Below are 18753 nucleotides of genomic sequence, written 5' to 3'. Positions count from 1 at the left end.
GGAATACAAATATGTATTCCTAACGCTATAGAGCTCTAGTCACCTTACAGGTGACTAGGACCCCGTTCTGTGGCGAATAACTGGTTAATTAACCATTTATTTGCTTACCTTAATCCAGCGCCGGGCTCCCTTGGCACTGGTGACCTCTTCTCCTGCATGGACGTCGGCTCCCGAAGCCAAATGTGCATGTGCGGACAGAGACGCGCGCGCATTCAAACCCGCCCATAGTAAAGCATTACTCAACTCCTCACGGAGTTCAGTGTCAAATAAGTGCAATTTACTCCTTGTAAATCATGGAAGAGGCCTCTAGTGGCTGTCAGGGAGACAGCCACTAGAGGCTGGATTAACCCTGCAGTGCAAACATAGCAGTTTCTCTGAAACTTCTATGTTTTAAGCTGCAGGGTTAAAACTAGGGGGACCTGGCACCAGGGGCGGACTGAGCACTCGGGCACATCGGTCATGGACCGAGGGCCCGAGGCTCTTGGGGGCCCGCCTGCCTGCAGCATAGTAATGGCTCAGCTGAGGAGCTCAACAAGCTCCTCGGCCTGCCTGCACTAAGTGAGGGGCCCGCACGACCTTCTGCGGCCCCTGTTATTAAATACTTCCCCCCCTTGGTCGGCCGCAGCAGAGATCTTGCAGCACACTGAAAGACAGCCCAGGGGCCTTATCAAAGACCCTCCAGGCTGTCTCTCACTGTGCCTGTCTGAAAGTGCTGCCTGTGGGCTGGAAAAAAAAAATCGGCAGAGGCTCCAGGAGCAGAGCCTCTGCGTGAGCTGAACACAGCATGCAGGCTGCCTGTAACTGAGCAGCCCCGTGCGGAGCTGCTCTATCAGTGTTACAGGCAGCCTGACCCCACTGCAGTACCATGGCCGGCCAGGGAGGGAGCTCTTCAGGATTGGCTGCACCCACCAGGGGTGCAAACAAGCTTAGTCTGCTACCGGATCACCAGGGATAAGGATTCCCCCCTCCATGGACAAAGGTAAGGCTCAGGGAGGGGGGAACACATTATTTAACTTTTTTTTCCCCACAGCTCTTATGTCTCCACCCTTCATCACCCCCACACCCTTTCATAACCGCTACATCCTTTCATCACCCCCACACCCTTTCATAACCTCTACATCCTTTCATCACCCCCACACCCCTTTCATCACCCCCACACCCCTTTCATCACCCCCACACCCTTTCATCACCCCCACACCCCTTCATCACCCCCACACCCCTTTCATCACCCCCACACCCCTTTCATCACCCCCACACCCCTTTCATCACCCCCACACCCCTTCATCACCCCCACACCCCTTCATCACCCCCACACCCTTTCATCACCCCCACACCCTTTCATAACCCCCACACCCTTTCATAACCTCTACATCCTTTCATCACCCCCACACCCTTTCATAACCTCTACATCCTTTCATTACCCCCACACCCTTTCATAACCTCTACATCCTTTCATCACCCCCACACCCTTTCATAACCGCTACATCCTTTCATCACCCCCACACCCTTTCATAACCTCTACATCCTTTCATCACCCCCACACCCTTTCATAACCTCTACATCCTTTCATCACCCCCACACCCTTTCATAACCTCTACATCCTTTCATCACCCCCACACCCCTTCATCACCCCCACACCCCTTCATCACCCCCACACCCCTTCATCACCCCCACACCCCTTCATCACCCCCTATACCCACTACAACACTTTACATCCCTTACACATACTACAACTCCTATCACTCCCTACACATACAACCCCTATTACTCGCTACACATACTACAACCCCTATTACTCCCAGCACACACTATAACCCCTATTACTCCCAGCACACACTATAACCCCTATTACTCACTACACATACTGCAACCCCTATCATTTGCTACACATACTATAACCCCTATTACTCGCTACACATACTATAACCCCTATTACTCGCTCCACATACTGCAACCCCTATTACTCCCTAAACATACTACAACCCCTATTATCCCCTACACAAACTAGAGTCCCTACAACCCTCTGCACCCACTACAACCCCTATTACCCCTTGCACCCACTACAACTGCTACACCTATTACAAGCCTTATTATCCCTTGCACCCACTACAGCAACTATACCGCCTGCACAGACTTTAACCTCTGTTACCCTCTACAGACCCTATTACCCCCTGCACTCACTGCATCCCCTATTAACCCTTAAATATACTAAAGCTCTTATTACCCCCTGTAGCCTCCATTGTTCTCTGCACCTATTACAGCCCCTATCCCTCCCCTGAACACTTAATGGCTTCTATTACCCCCTGTGTCCACTATTGCCCCCATTACCTCTTTTCCGCACTATAACCACTACATGCCCCTGTTTTTTTATGTATACTGACCTTCCACACATGCAAACCTGTGTTCACCCACTAACTACATGCTAATTTGGTCTTGCATTTACACACACATACAGACTCTCAATAAGTATGCCCCTGTATACACACACTGATGTCCTGGACATACTAGAATGAATAAAAACAATAATAATAAAAAAAAGTGTATTTAAAGGAACACTATAGGGTCAGAATACAAACTTGCATATATAGTGTTAAAAGCACTGTTTGGGTCACCAGCACACCCCTTCCCCTCTAAAAAAAGTAAACTTACCTTTATTCCAGTTCAGCCGGTGCTGGCTCAGCCCATGCTCTGCCCCTTGGTTGAGATTTCAGCCTTTCCATTGCTTTCTCATAGGAAAGCATTGGGAAGCTAATGCGCACGCATGTTAAAACGCTGCTTACGCCAATTAGCATGTACTCATAGAGATGTGTTGAATCAATGCATCTCTGTGGGGAAAGTTCAGCGCCTCCATGCAGAGCATGGAGACACTGAACATCGGTGCTGCTCATTGCCTATCACTGACCCAGGAAGCACATCTAGTAGCCTTCTGAGTGACTGCCACTGGAGGTGTCCCTAGTCAGCAATGTAAGCACTTTTCTCTGAAAAGGCAGGGTTTACATTAAAATGCCTGCAGAGACTGACTATACACACCAGGACAACTAAATTAAGCTGTAGTTGTTTTGGTGACTATAGTAGTTGGTACAGCCATGCTACACAAACACACATAAATACTACCCTAAAAAAACACTCTTAATCCACGGATCCTGATACAACACACAAAAATACACATATAAATACATATATTAGCTTACACCAGGGCTCACAGTGAATAGTGTGCATTCACTTTACATGCACATATAATCAAATACACGGTACATATACACTATCATGTGTACCAGCATAGATATTAATCTGTAAGGGGCCCAGGTCCTAGTTTTGCCCGGGGGCCCGAGGCACTGTCAGTCCACCCCTGCCTGGCACCCAGACCACTTTATTGAGCTGAAGTGATCTTGGGTGCCTATTGTGGTCCTTTAAGTACCCTTTGTGTGATAACCATGTACATGAATTCCTTTCTGTTAAACAGGTGTGAATTATGCCTCAGGAGTTTTTAGTTTCTGTAAAACAATGACATATGCCAGAGGTGACTTTTCATGCATTTCTTGAATTTAAATAGATTTTTACGAGAAATTTCAGCACATAGGCTATTTGTGTGTAGGCGTGTGTTTAGCTGAAGTATTTACACTTTCAGGACTTTCAACTCCTTCAAAATGTTTTTTCTCTGAGTTGGTAATTATCAACTCCTTTGAGAAACTCATTTTCCACCTGGTCCCGCTGCCCCTCTTAGATCTAATCTGTGTGTAGCCTAAAGGAAATGTAACTTTCACAACTGTCTGTAAATCATTGTGAACACAATACAAAAAATGCTGTAGTCATTTCTATCAGCCAGAAACATTAATACTTGAACGCCAAAAGCTGAATAATCCACTATTTAAAAGATTACACTTTTCTTAATGTATTTGAAAGTTTTTTGCTTTTGATGGTACAAAATTGAGTGATCATCTTCAGCCAAACGTTTTAACTACTGAAGTATGGTGCTAAATTCCAGTTTGCCCAGATCTTCTGTGATTTTGTGGTGTAAACACTTTCATGCCGTCTCCTATTACTTTAAAAGGGTTATTTACTAAAGTAAGAATTCAAAGTGAATTCCAGAGTCAAGGTCAAAATAGCTGAACTGGAAAAAATCCTGTAAGTTGGCTATGTTTTCAATTTAGGTACCCTGGCCATAGGCGTGTGCACAGAATTTGCCAGGTGTGCCTGGGCACACCCTAATCCCCGCGGCATGCGCTATATGCCTCCCTAAGTGGGCCGGTGAGGGAGATGAAAGAATTCCCTCACCGGCCCACAGCAGCATGGACGGAGGCAGGAAAGGGCCTGGGGGAACTCTAGCCAGCAGCTCCGCCGGGTTCCTCTCGCGAGAACTGAGCGTTGCCGTAGCAACGCTCAGATCTCGTGAGAGTGAACTCTAGCCCTGCAGGCTAGAGTTCACTCTCCACTGGACCACCAGGGATGGAAGCAGCACGGGGCTATTAACTAAACGCTCCCCCCACCTTCACCCTACACAAACAGCACACACACACTAACAGCACCCTTACACACAGCACCCTTACACACCACCATCACAAACACACACACAGCGACCTCACACACAGCACCCTTACACATACACACACTAACAGCACCCTCACACACACACACAGCACACACTAACCGCACCCTCACACACAGCACCCTTTCACACAGAACACCCTCACACACACACAGCACACACTAACAGCACCCTCACACACAGCACCCTTACACACACACACACACACCACCATCACAACACACACACAGCGACCTCACACACACACTAACAGGACCCTCACACACACAGCACCCTAACACACACACACCACCCTCACATTGTATGGCTGCGCACGGCTATTACCCTGGCACTTTGAATTCTCACTGTAGTGGCCATTACTTCATTTTCCAGCAGGACTTGGCACCTGCCCACACTGCCAAAAGCACCAAAACCTGGTTCAATGACCGTGGGATTACTATGCTTCATTGGCCAGCAAACTCACCTGACCTGAACCCCATAGAGAATCTATGAGGCATTGCCAAGAGAAAGATGAGAGACATGAGACCGAACAATGCAGAATAGCTGAAGGCCGTTATAGAAGCATCCTGGTCTTCCATAACACCTCAGCAGTGCCACAGGCTGATAGCTTCCATGCCACGCCGCATTGAGGCAGTAACTGCTGCAAAAGGGGCCCAAACCAAGTACTGAGTCCATATGCATGCTTATACTTTTCAGAGGTCCAATATTGTTCTATGTACACTCCTTGTTTTATTGATTGCATGTAATCTAATTTACTGAGATTGTAGATTTGGGGTTTTCATGAGCTGTAAACTATAATCATCGCACTTATGACAAGTCACGGATTGAACTATCTTGCTTTGCATGTAATGCGTCTATCTCATATATTAGGTTCCCCTTTTACGTTGCATTACTGAATAAATGAACTTTTGCACAATATTCTAATTTTTCGAGTATCCCCTGTAGCTGTGTGATACAAAAGCAAAGACAAATACACACAAATAAGTCCTGCACTCAGACTCCCACTACTCCTGGATGGCAGCAATGACCATAGTACAGATCAGCCTAATATATTCAATAAATACCAAAGAAAACAGTTACTTGCGCACTATTCCAAATACCTATGCATATTTAGATAACTTTAGATAAAGGGAGGTATAACTGCAATTTGGAGGGAAATACCTGTGAGCGCTCAACACCTCAACTGACCCTTAACCTTGACCTACCATCTACAAGGTAACCAAGCTGAGTGACATATCCACAGGCAGGGGTCATACTGTCCAGGCGCATATATCTGGAGCTGATATAAGCTCCAGGAAATTGCAATTGACATTTCACTTATATCACCTCTCCACCTAGAGAATATACTACACTATATTCTGTTTTCTGTCCTAATATTTTTTAAATTGACTCACCAAACCAATTTGAGGACACCCAGAAGGTGCTGCTTCCCTGTTCTCTTTCCTGATGAATAAATTAGTTTGTCGAGTATGAGGTCTTTGGAGACTGGGGTTTTGGATGTGTGTTTCCTGGACAATTGGGAGAAGTTTGAAGAATTCCTGAAAATAAGAATGGGAGATGGCATCACCTGCGGAGTTCTGACAGCTAGGAATGTGAACACAAATCAGAGAAACTGATATTTTCTTTATTCCTTCGATGTATATTTGATAAAGACGTAATTTTCAATAGTTAAGGGGTATGGCTAAGGGGTATGGCGTTCCATACCATCCCACTATTAATGGGCTTTAAAGCCGTTGCGGCGGCATGGACCGCCTAACGGCTTTCAGCTCCAGCGCCCTCCCTCTACTCTCTCCCTCTACCCAGGCAGTCCCCCGCGGCAATGTATGCTCCCGGGAGCCATGTGATGGCTCTGAAAGAGCATACCAGCGAAACGCGTCATCACGCACTGTCGGCGCACGCAACTTTGGCCACGCCCCCAGAACTATCAGATTTTCACCAGCCTAATTCCACAGCCGGCAGTGGTGAGAACCAGGAAGGACTCTATCGTTGGGGTGAGACGCAAGGAGGAAAAATGTTGACAGTTGCTGCTTTTTTTAAATATGTCACAATAAAGATTGGATTTACCATAGTTTTGTCCATAGTGGTATATCTTGAAGCACATAGGCCCAGCGTCAAAATTCAAAGTTCTGTAAAAACTGATATGGCTTGGTCTCCTATATGGCACTGTAGCTTCACAAAATAGTGCCAAAGACATTCATTGGGGATGTCTTTTTACTCAGAAGACTTAGCTGAGCATAATTTGGGGGTTTTGAACTTAGTGGCACATATGAAATATACAAAATGCCCAGCAAAAATGCAATCCGTATGTAAAAAGAAAAAGGACAGGTCTCCTATATGGCACTGTAGCTTCATGAAATAGTGCCAAAGAAATACAAAGGGGGTACCGTTGTACTCAGCAGAAGTAACTGAACACATAATAAAACTTTGTACAGGAATAGCACACACCAACTTTACAAAATACACATGAGAAGTTCTTTGTTATAAGTTTGTGTGCGAAAACCCACAAAAAACACAATTTTACTCCAATATTTAGCAGAGGTTGGCGGTAAATTGGCTACGTAGAAAGTGTCAAAACAACCTTAGGTAAATAGCCTGTGGTGTCTACTTTTTATACTTTTTGTGGCAATTTTGTTTTATTTTATGGTTATTAAGCTTACAAGACAGACATACCAAATTCTAAAATCGCTCCACATTAAAAGTTTATTTTACTCCTTGTGCTTTGTGACCTGTAACTACCAAAAAAAAAACTTAAAATCCCAGACACATTATATATTCTGTAAATCAGAACAACTAAATGAATTTATTTGTAATTACTTTCCTTAACCTGCACTAATTGTGCACACATTATTATTGCAAAAACTGTAAAAAAACACATTTTTCATTTTCTTTGCATTTTTCTGTATTTTTTTTTATAATAAATAAGCATGTATATATATATATGTGTGTTACATCAAATTAAAGCCCTTTCTGTCCTTTAAAAAACGGTATATAATATGCGTCTGTGCAATAAATTAGTCAAATGCAAATTGCAGTTGAACGCAAACAGCAAAAAATGCAAAAAATGCAAAAAATGCCGTTGTCATAAAGTGAAAGACAAGCTTCCGAAGCTCTGTCCTTAAGGGATTAAGGACTGAGCCAATTGTACATGTTGTGATCAAAACAAAACGTAAACAAAAACTGGAATTTGCGCTACATGTCTGTTCAACTGTAATTCACCTCTTTCATATTAGGTGCACCCACACTTACTATATGTCAGGATCCCGCGGGCGGCTGCGAGGGGAGGCTGCAGTCCGCTTGCGGCACTCACCCTCCAGCCGTCCGCGGTCCCCTTGCTGCCATGTGTTAGGCGGGCGGCATCCTCCCAGACACGGATGCCGCCCGCGTCTTCCTCCAAGTCCCGGCGTTAAAGGCACAGTGCCTCAATCACAGTGGGAGGTTTAGATATCTCCCACGTGTGATTGTTTATTCTGATTGGAAATTATCCAATCAGAATTAACCTTCTGGTTTAAATACTTACCTTTCCTGTTCCTCCCTGCCCTGTTGTGGTCTTTGCTTTATAGTATTGATTCTGAACGTGTGCTTTCTGGTTACGTACTCTCTGGCTTGTTATACTGACTTTGTGACTTTCTCCTACCCTTTGACCTCGGCTTGTTTCTCGTTATTCTGTTTTCTGGTTTCCCTTACTCGGCTTGTCTCCTGACTATTCTGTGTGTGCTTAGCCCGGCCACTCTAAGGTCCGGTACTGCACACTTTCTGTGTGTGTGTCTGTGTGTGTGTTAGCGTGTTGGATTCCCCGAATCGTGACATTACAACAGGGCCATAATGGAACCTGCTGACATACCACAGCTCCTAGTTAATCAGGAGGCTAGAATGGATGGCTTGGACCACCGTATGGATCAGTTTGCTCAGGCCTTGCAGACCATACTGGCTCGTACTGCACACTTGCAGCCTGCCGTCCAGGAGGCGGTTGCTGCTGTGCCCGAACCCATTGCCACTCCAGTACCCGTTCCTGCTCATGTAGTCCATATGACACCGCCACAGCGCTATAGTGGTGACCCAGCATTGTGTCGTGGTTTCCTCAATCAAATCGACATCCATTTGGTGATGAATCCACGTTCCTATCCCACCGACAGATCCAAAATTGCCTTTTTGATAAACCACCTGTCCGGGAGAGCTTTAGCATGGGCAAACCCCATGTGGGAGAATATGTCTCCTATGTCCTTTGCAGATTTTTTGTCAGCATTCAAACGCACGCTTGATCAACCCGGTAGGGTTGCCTCTGCTGGCAAAGCTCTGCTTAGGGTTCGACAGGGTAACATATCTGTAGCGGATTATACTATCGAATTCCGCACTCTAGCAGCTGAAGTGGTTTGGAATAACGATGCCCTCGTAACAGCCTTTCAGGAGGGTTTGGCCGCTTACATACTGGATGAAATAGCATCCAGGGAATTGCCTGGTCTTCTGGATGATGTTATAGATTATGTAATTCTTATTGATAACCGTATTAGAGAGAGGCGTAGTCAAAGACGCTTGGATACACGGGTGTTACCTGCTCTACCCAGTACTGCGTTACTAGCATTACCCGCTCCTAGGCCACCATCCCCGGAACCCATGCAATTAGGTGCTACGGGGTTAACTGAGGCTGAAAGAGCGTACCGTAGAAGGGAGGGGTTATGCCTTTATTGTGGAAAGAGGGGGCACCACTGTAAAGACTGCCCTAAGGTACAGGGAAACTACAGCACCTAAGGCCTAGAGAGGGGTCGGCCTCGGGTGTTAGGACTTTGTCCCCTCATGTGTCCATCTCCAGACCGTTTATTACGGTTTCTCTTTTGGTCAATAAAACCACTATAACAACTAAAGCCTTGATCGATTCAGGTGCGGCGGACAACCTTATGGATGAGAACTTTGCCAAAACCGCAACCTTGATTTTGATCCAAAAGGCCACACCCTTGGCCGTTGAGGCCATAGATGGTAGACCGCTTGAGAAACCTCTTGTAACCCATGAAACCCAAGAACTAGTTATGTATGTGGGTGCTTTGCACAGGAAAGGTTAACCTTCCAAATAATTGACTCCCCTACTGCCTCCACCGTTCTGGGTTTTCCCTGGTTAGTGAAACACAACCCTGTACTTGATTGGGGTTGTTTAGATATACTCTCCTGGGGGGAAACCTGTCAACGAGACTGTATGGATCATGTACGTCCTGTTTGCTTACTTAATGTGCCCACGGCTAAACCACTTTCTGTTTCTGTCCCGTCTGCTCATGCAGATCTTGCATTGGTTTTTGAAAAAAGGGAGGCAGATAAGCTACCCCCACATCGGGAGTATGACTGTGCCATAAACCTGTTACCGGGTACTATGCCTCCTAGGGGTAAGGTCTACCCTCTTTCTGAGAAAGAAAACCAGATCATGGAGGAGTACATACGGGAATCCTTAAGTAAAGGTTTTATTAGAAGGTCCTCCTCTCCTGCTGGTGCTGGTTTCTTTTTTGTGGCAAAGAAGGAGGGCGACTTGAGGCCATGTATAGACTACAGGGGTCTGAACAACATAACGATTAAAAACGCCTACCCTATCCCCCTCATCACTGAGTTGTTTGATCGTGTGAAAGGTTCTAAGTTCTTCACCAAATTAGACCTCAGGAGGGCTTATAACCTTGTCCGTATAAAGGAGAATGACGAGTGGAAAACAGCGTTTAATACGCGCAGTGGGCATTACGAATATCTGGTCATGCCTTTTGGACTGTGTAATGCTCCTGCTGTGTTTCAGGACCTCATAAACGATGTTCTTAGGGATCTTTTGCATGTCTGTGCCGTGGTGTACCTTGACGACATACTTGTGTATTCCCCTGATTTGAAGTCACACCATAATCATGTTAGGATGGTGCTCAAGAAATTATTACAGAACGGACTCTACTGTAAATTAGAAAAATGTTTGTTCGATCAAAACTCTGTGCAATTCCTTGGATATATAATTACTGAACAGGGTTTCAGTATGGATCCTGCTAAATTGGAAGCCATACTGTCCTGGCCACTTCCCCAAGGACTTAAGGCTATCCAGCGTTTTATAGGATTTGCCAACTATTATAGGAAATTTATAAAAAACTTTTCACCCCTTATCTCTCCTATAACGAAGCTGACTAAAAAAGGCCTTTGAATCTCTCAAGAAGGCATTTGCCTCTGCTTCAGTACTGCACCACCCTAATCCTTCTCTTCCCTTTGTTATGGAAGTAGACGTTTCTGAATCGGGTGTGGGAGCAGTACTGTCACAGAGGTTATCGCATGACGAACCCCTCTATCCCTGTTGTTTCTTTTCAAAAAGGTTGTCTGATCCAGAAAAGAATTACGATGTTGGGAACAGGGAACTATTAGCTATTGTGTTAGCTTTTAAGGAATGGAGGTTCTAGACACAAAATCATGGTTATTACTGATCATAAAAACCTCTCCTATATAGCTGACGCTAGAAGGTTATCTGCCCGGCAGACTAGATGGTCTCTATTTCTTTCACGTTTCCAATACGTTATTACCTATAGACCTGGTTGCCGTAATGCCAAAGCTGACGCTATCTCCCGTCAGCATGAACCTTTAGAATTTGTTAACCCGACTCCTGTACCTATTGTACCTACGTCTCAGATAATAGCTGCTACCCGTTTGGTTGTTTCGTCTCCTTTTCTTGATAGTATTAAGACATACCAAACCCAAGCACCCCCTGAGACGCCAGCTGGTAAACTATATGTTAAAACAAAGGACAGAAAAAAGCTGTTAACTTTATTTCACACCACCAAACTGCTGGTCATCCGGGGGTAACCAAAACCTATAAGGGCCTCCTTCAACAGTTCTGGTGGCCTTCACTTAAGCAGGACGTAGTGGATTTTGTACAGGCTTGTCCGGTCTGTACGCAGTGTAAGTCCCCTAATGTGAGACCCCAGGGTCTACTCTTGCCTCTGTCTATACCAAAGAAACCATGGACCCACTTATCCATGGATTTCATTGTAGACCTTCCTCTTTCTGATGGTCAGACAGTGATATTGACTGTGACGGATAGGTTCTCTAAAATGGCGCACTTTATTCCGCTTAGAAAGCTTCCTTCTGCGGTTCAGTTGGCTCAGGTGTTTGCCAAAGAAGTGTTCCGCTTGCATGGGGTTCCTCAGGATATCGTGTCTGACAGGAGTCCTCAATTTGTCTCTCGGTTTTGGAGGGGCTTTTGTGCTGAGATGGGGGTCTCCTTGTCGTTCACTTCCTCCTATCACCCGCAATCTAATGGTGCAGCCGAACGTGCTAACCAGTCTGTGGAATTGTATTTGCGCTGCTTCACTAATGCGCACCAGGACGACTGGTCTCACCTCCTTCCGTGGGCTGAGTTTGCCAGGAATACGGTGTCTCACTCGTCTACTGGCTTAAGTCCTTTTGAGGTTGCTTATGGGTTTCGGCCTTCTGTCCTTCCTGGTGCGTTCTCCGACAAGGGAATGCCCGCCTTGGACCAGCACCTCGCCCTCCTCCCCCCCCCCCCCCCCCTCTTGCTCCCTCAGTTTCTGATCTCCTTATTCCCAATTGGTACCCTAAACACAGCAATGATTCCGCCACAACCTGCATGATACAGCATGTATGATTTGGTACGCCTCCAAGGGGCACTGAACTGTCTTTTAGCACATGAGAAACTAGAACAATCACTGAAACCATGTACTGTTTTACATGACTAGTATGATGTTAAACATTGCACAAAGCGGAATGTAAGAATGTACAGATGACACCTAAAATGTCATTGTTCCCCCTTAACATTCAATAAAAAGTCAGTTGTCAGTTAAAAAAAGAAAATGTTATGCAGAACTTGAAAAGTAACATTTTTTAATTTCTCACACTTAGATTTTATTCACATTAAATTGTGTTTCATGTATAAATATGTGATATGAAATTGTACAGAAGGTGTACAATTGGCTTTGTTATTAAGAAGTTAAGAATAATCTTATCCCTTTATTTACTATGCCCAAATGGTTAGTTACACTTATTGTGCTTTGGCAGCTTTCTACAGCACTACACTAGCTAGTAGTCTTGGGCATTTGTTTTCAAACACGTTTTCATCTGAAATTCGGCTAATTGTCCATTAATCTGAAAGAAGAATAAACAAATGCAAGTTAAAATGAATGAAACGAAGACTGAAATGCTTGTGGGCAATTCCTCCTCGTAATATTTTTTGTAAACTGTATGACCCCCATCTTAGTATAAGGGAGATTAAATCTTCCCTCCTTCCCCTATCCAATGTGCCAGAAGTAAGGGTATGTATACTAAACAGTGAGCAGACAGTGGCTGCACAATGTCATAATAAAATACAAGCAGCTACGAAGCTATTGTTGCCTAGTGACTGATCCAATAAAGAGGTCATTAAAAAAAAAAAAAAAACCAAAAAACAGAGGCCGCCACTTTCCTCATGTAAAAAGACCCTCAGCCATTTCCTGTTTGGAAATGACACTACTGCAGAAGCCAAATAATTTGTTGAACAAAATATGTTAATATGCTTTTCATAATAGATTCAAATGTTTCCATGTGTTATGGGCCTGTTACATTATTGAGTAATAAATCTGCCAACCTGCCCCTGAGCGAATGGATCATTTTCTTTTCCCAACACTTCTACTATTGACTATTTAAAAACAGGGGTTTGGCATAACACAAGTGGTGGACGCAGAATTATTAAAAAAGGGAGGTTATATCAGTGATGCTAGTGATGATGGGCTGATGATGCAGGAGATTAGTGATCTGTGCTTGAAGGATGGTTGAAGAGGAAATTCAGATGTTATTTTCCTGATCCTATTCAACAGATTAGCAGGATTCACTTAATTGCACCGCCAGAGAAAGTATTGCACTCAATTCTCATAGACAGAATAGAGAAAATTGGTGTTACAAAAGCCCTCAAAAAAGTGACGGCTTATTGGCGCACTCTTTAAAGCAGTGGTATTTAAATACATGGCCTCACTTGCCTGCTGACTACATCTACCATTGCAAAGCAAAACACTGTACACGCCTGGCAAATGGTCCAGGGTGTTGTAGGTTACTAGCAGCCGGTGGCATTTAAGAATTTCTCTAGAATATCAATCTGTCTCCCCAAACACAAGTTGTGGCATGCAATCATTACCCATCTATCAGAAAACTGCATATAATTCTACACAAACATGAATTTATCTATTTAGGTCTAGTCTCCAAATAATGCTTTCTCGCCCTCCCCCTTTTCCCCCTGGCTGTGCGTTAAGCCTCCAGTACTCTGATCTCTTCTGACAGCTGCTGTTTGGGAGGAGTGGAGCAAAGCGAGGTATAGGTCCGTGGGAAGGGATGAAGATGGGTGGGGAGAAAAATGAGAGGCGGTGTCTCAGCATCCCTCACATTTTTATTTATCATCAGGAATTGAATAATCACCGAAAAGAGACACCGCTCTGATCCCGTTTCAGAAAAAGGTTAAGAGACCAGGTATTCCAAGAGAGATATCAGAAAAGATGTAAAACATTTTTTCTTTAATTACTCCTGAAGTATTCTAAAATTATTGTGGCAGGCAGATTAGGTCAGTGGGGGAAATAGTTTCCACTTATGGTGAAGCTGAACATTGAAAATGTATATTATTGTTTACATATTAATAAATGATGCCACCATTTAACAGAAAATTTGCAAAGATAAAGTGCTGTTGATAGCAACAGATATATTCGTTTATTGATAAATTTGAATTCTATCCTCAGAGCTTGAGTGGACCACCTATCCGGCTCACATTTTCTTCGCAGAATGATCATTCGACTCGGACGTCTCACACCAGGTTACTTCCGCCTACTGCAGGTATAAAGACAATAAGCTACGACACATATTTGAGATAGCAAATGACTGTTGTAAGAGTGTGGGGTGGATAAGTTTTAAACATTGCTTTATCAAAAAGTCTCTGATATGTGCAACTCCACAACATTATGATCCCATAAAAATACCCACTAATACTTGATTGAAAGTATCTCATACATGTGTTCCATACCAATATAGAATAGCAAATGGGTGTATTGCCGTGTCAGGAGAATTATGAGCTACGCAGATGTATTGTGACATTTATTAGTGTCAAACCATCTTACACAGTTCTGGGAATATCTCTCAGCTGCAGGTTGCAGGAGAGCTGGCTTCTGAACCAAAGGATCGACTAGTGAATCATTTGGCACTGCTTTTGGCACTTATGGGCCTTGGACTGTCCTACTACAGTGTGCGGCAAATGGTACATGAGTCTAGCGTTCCACCATCACATTAATAACTGGCGACATCATTGTAAACCTAGCAAGAAAAACAGAATTTGGAAAATATCAAGCATAAATATTGGATCTAAATAGTTTTTACCCAGCAAACCTTGCAGGAGAGATGGTGATAAACTGAAAATAATCTCAATGGTGATACCCAAGGAAGACACCTTTGAGCATGATATCTAGGTATGAATAAATGCATACTGTTTTATGGTTAAGTATCCTTGTGACAGAATGTATGGCTATATGTATGGAGTAAGAGGCAAACAAGTTAGTGAAAATAGTAAATATGCAAAAGTGATAACAGCTATCTTTAAGCACAATTGTGTCAGCAGGTGTACAAAAGTCTTTGGCTGGTACTCCATACAAATTCCTCTCACTTTTCATCTTTAGATGTGGCAATTCTATCAAATGAATAACTTGCCAAGTTACCCTGATGCATATATGGACATAATATTTTAAAGACTGGATATTCACACACATATACATGGTGATGAGTGGTGATTGGTGAACTGATCAATGGCTTGCTCCAATAATTTCAATGTGTAACATTTCCTGTATAGCTATAAAAAATATACAATGGTTAACATGTATGCTGTATTGTTTCTTTCCAATGGTCTGCATGAGAAACAAAACAAAGATAATAGGCATTATAGGTGAACACGGAATGCTAGTGTTTTTGTATCAAACTATATATATCTAGCTACATTATTCATCTTATTCCTCTCATATTCCAGGCACATCCAGCAGTGCAGAGGTTAAGCTATGTGGCTATGTTTGTGCAATCATGCAGGAGGAGAAAGCAGATGTAATTCGGGTTGACAAGCAGACATGTTCGGGGCTGAAGGAGACACAGTGAATCAGCAAGTTACATAACCATCAGGGCAGACAAAAAGTATTTACTCAGCAGCAGACATTAGGAAATTAAAGCTAAGAATCACTACAAGTCAATATAAAGACACATGAAAGGGTCAGTTTTTATTATTTCACAATCCCTCTACAGGGGAGGTGGGCTGTGTATGAACACTTTATACAGCAATGGAAATATAATTTACATGAGGAACCAAATATTGTTACGTTGGGGCTGAATTAATTAAATAGGGAAACTACCATGGGCCTTTTTAAGGGTCCAGAAACTGGCACTGTAAGTTAGAATGTTCAGAAGCATCAGCAAAAACAAAAGTAGTAGTCCAAAACCAGTTAGAAGGAGTGGGTCGGATAATAAAGTCCACATAAAACGTATTAGTTCATCTCCACCTCCTGTGTTTCAACTTCCAGTTTTTTGGGGGCTACGTAAGAACCCATTCCTGCTGCACGTTCAGCTTCCTCTTGGGTGTATGGCTCCTCTTTAAGCTGTTTTATTCTGAAACACACACACACACACAAAAAAAAGTCACATGACCTGAGTAATCAACTACTTCCACACTTCCCCCTGCAATTTCACTGCTCAATTCACTGTCATTTAGGAGTTAAATCACTTTGTTTCTGTTTATGCAGCCCTAGCCACACCTCCCCTGGCTATGATTGACAGAGCCTGCATGAAAAAAAAACTGGTTTCACTTTCAAACAGATGCATTTTACACTATTGTGCACACTTCCTTTCAGTCCCGCCGGAAACCGGAACATGAAATTAAAGTTCCTGTACCGCGGTGCGCGCTGTGAAGCCGGCCCACGCTTCAGGACAGGTAAGTAATTATGGGATATCGGCGTATAACACGCACCCACGATTTTTCACCTATTTTCAGGGGAAAAAAGTGCGTGTTATACGCCGATAAATACGGTAAATCCCTTTGTTTATAAACCCTAGTCACACCTCCCTGCATGTGACTTGCACAGCCTTCCATAAACACTTCCTGTAAACAGAGCCCTATTTAGGCTTTCTTTATTGCAAGTTGTTTAATTAAGATTTTCTTATCCCCTACTATGTTAATAGCTTGCTAGACCCTGCAAGAGCCTCCTGTATGTGATTAAAGTTCAATTTAGAGATTGAGATACAATTATTTAAGGTAAAATGCATCTGTTTGAAAGTGAAACCAGTTTTTTTTTCATGCAGGCTCTGTCAATCATAGCCAGGGGAGGTGTTCCGGTTTCCGGCGGGACTGAAAGGAAGTGTGCACACTATTGAAGGTGACTATAGTGTCCCTTTAAAGGGAAACTCCAATGCCAGGAAAACAATCAGTTTTCCTGGCACTGGAGGTACCCTCTCCCTCCCACCCACCAATCCCCGGTTACTGAAGGGGTGAAACCCCCTTCAGTCACTTACCTGAGGCAGCGGCGATGTCCCTCGTCGCTGTCTCATCCTCCGCACCGCTCCTCCTTCTGATTCCGTCGGCCGGTGGCCGAGGAGACCTAATGCACATGTGCGGCAATGCCGCGCATGCGCATTAGCGCTCTCCATAGGAAAGCATTGAAAAAGCTTTCCTATGAGGAAATGAGCGACGCTGGAGGTCCTCACACAGCGTGAGGACGTCCAGCGACGCTCTAGCATAAAATCTTTGCTAGAAATCAGGAAGTTCCCTCTAGTGGCTGTCTAGTAGACAGCCACTAGAGGAGGAGTTAACCCTGCAAGGTAATTATTGCAGTTTATAAAAAACTGCAATAATTACAGTTACAGGGTTAGGAGTAGTGGGAGTTGGCACCCAGACCACTCCAATGGGCAGAAGTGGTCTGGGTGCCTGGAGTGTCCCTTTAAGTATGCCTGAGAACATGGTCTTACGATCAAGTAATAATTTTTTATTCAGAAAGCATAATTTACCTGCGTTTGTGGACTTTAGTTCTGAAATGTTCCTTTAACGTTTTTAGGTCCACAAAGTATCGCCTGGAAGAACAAACAGAGCTTAAATGAATATACATAACCGAGTAATGTGCAAACAATTTAGTACTACAAAATCATGACTAGCAGCACAAAAAGAAAGTTAAAGGCTTAACAATAGGTGTGTGTATATAGGCTAACAAAGCATTATTCTATCTACTGTATCAAACAAATATTAGGATTCACTCAAGACATAATAGTGCTCCACTGACAACAGCAAAGGGGTTAAACTGCGTATATGCATATTTCATAGCGAAAAGCTGCACAAACTCTAACCACCATGAGAACTTCAGTAAATCATATCTGCTTTGTTTTAAATCCAGTGATTAAATCCAACACATACCATAGCAAACAGGATATCTGAACAAAATTTACCAGTTTTTCACATTAGACAAAGCAAGACCGTATAGAGCAGCGGTTCCCAAAGTGTGGGTAGCGACCCACTGGTGGGTCGCAGGGCGATTCCCAGTGGGTCGCGCTGACCCACACATCCAGGGCCGCCGGGCAGTCAGGCAGACTGACACCAGGAGGGAGCCCGGCGGCTTGCCCTGTATGCCGCCGGGCTCCCTCCAATCAGTCTGCCCAGCAGCTCCGGTCTGAGCTCCGCCGGGTGCAGAGCTGCAGACCGTGTGATAGAAGTCTCACGAGCTCCCAGAGCGTTACCATGGCAACACTCTGGGAGCTCGCGAGACTTTTATTACACTGTCTGCAGCTCTACACCCGGCGGAGCTCAGACCGGAGAGGTAACCCACCGGACCACCAGGGAGACACTGGACCACCAGGGAAATCAAGGAAGGTAGGACACAGACTCTAGATCCTGCCCCCTAATGTAAATAATTTTCTCCCTACCCCCCCCCCCCAAACTGTAACCCATTCACTCCCTGCCCCCCCCCCAAACTGTAACCCCTTCACTCCCTGCCCCCCCCCAAACTGTAACCCCTTCACTCCCTGCCCCCCTCCCCACCCTGTAACCCCTTCACTCCCTGCCCCCCTCCCCACCCTGTAACCCCTTCACTCCCTGCCCCCTCCCCACCTGTAACCCCTTCACTCCCTGCCCCCCTCCCCACCCTGTAACCCCTTCACTCCCTGCCCCCCTCCCCACCCTGTAACCCCTTCACTCCCTGCCCCCCTCCCCACCCTGTAACCCC

The 18753-nt window shown here is 44.5% G+C and overlaps 3 protein-coding genes across 6 annotated transcripts in view; 2 read left to right on the top strand and 1 right to left on the bottom strand.

Annotated features, from left to right (window-relative positions):
* Window positions 1-15386, top strand: part of ZNF593OS (ZNF593 opposite strand) — a 343969-nt gene extending 328583 nt beyond the window's left edge. For 2 of the 4 annotated variants that reach the window (XM_063453241.1, XM_063453232.1), the window contains exons 2-3: window positions 14260-14353; window positions 14658-15386. In XM_063453241.1, coding sequence (XP_063309311.1) covers window positions 14303-14353; window positions 14658-14804 — 198 coding nt within the window. In that variant the 5' untranslated portion in view covers window positions 14260-14302 and the 3' untranslated portion in view covers window positions 14805-15386. Of the gene's footprint in view, window positions 1-13895; window positions 13997-14259; window positions 14354-14657 lie in introns of those variants that run through there. The other 2 variants (XM_063453231.1, XM_063453233.1) reach the window with 2 other exon arrangements.
* The window catches only part of C1H1orf232 (chromosome 1 C1orf232 homolog), a 134235-nt gene continuing 130399 nt past the window's right edge, over window positions 14918-18753 (top strand). The window contains exon 1 of the mRNA XM_063453228.1: window positions 14918-14979. The gene's annotated coding sequence lies outside the window, so the exon portion shown is untranslated. The remainder of the gene's footprint in view (window positions 14980-18753) is intronic.
* Window positions 15747-18753, bottom strand: part of ZNF593 (zinc finger protein 593) — a 36751-nt gene continuing 33744 nt past the window's right edge. The window contains exons 3-4 of the mRNA XM_063453229.1: window positions 17549-17611; window positions 15747-16156 (exon numbers count right to left, since the gene is read on the bottom strand). Of these exons, the coding sequence (XP_063309299.1) occupies window positions 16036-16156; window positions 17549-17611 (184 nt within the window). The 3' untranslated portion in view covers window positions 15747-16035. The remainder of the gene's footprint in view (window positions 16157-17548; window positions 17612-18753) is intronic.

Source organism: Pelobates fuscus, chromosome 1, assembly GCF_036172605.1.
Source record: "Pelobates fuscus isolate aPelFus1 chromosome 1, aPelFus1.pri, whole genome shotgun sequence".
NCBI classification, from domain to species: domain Eukaryota; kingdom Metazoa; phylum Chordata; class Amphibia; order Anura; family Pelobatidae; genus Pelobates; species Pelobates fuscus.
This window is presented reverse-complemented; position numbering and strand designations above follow the sequence as displayed.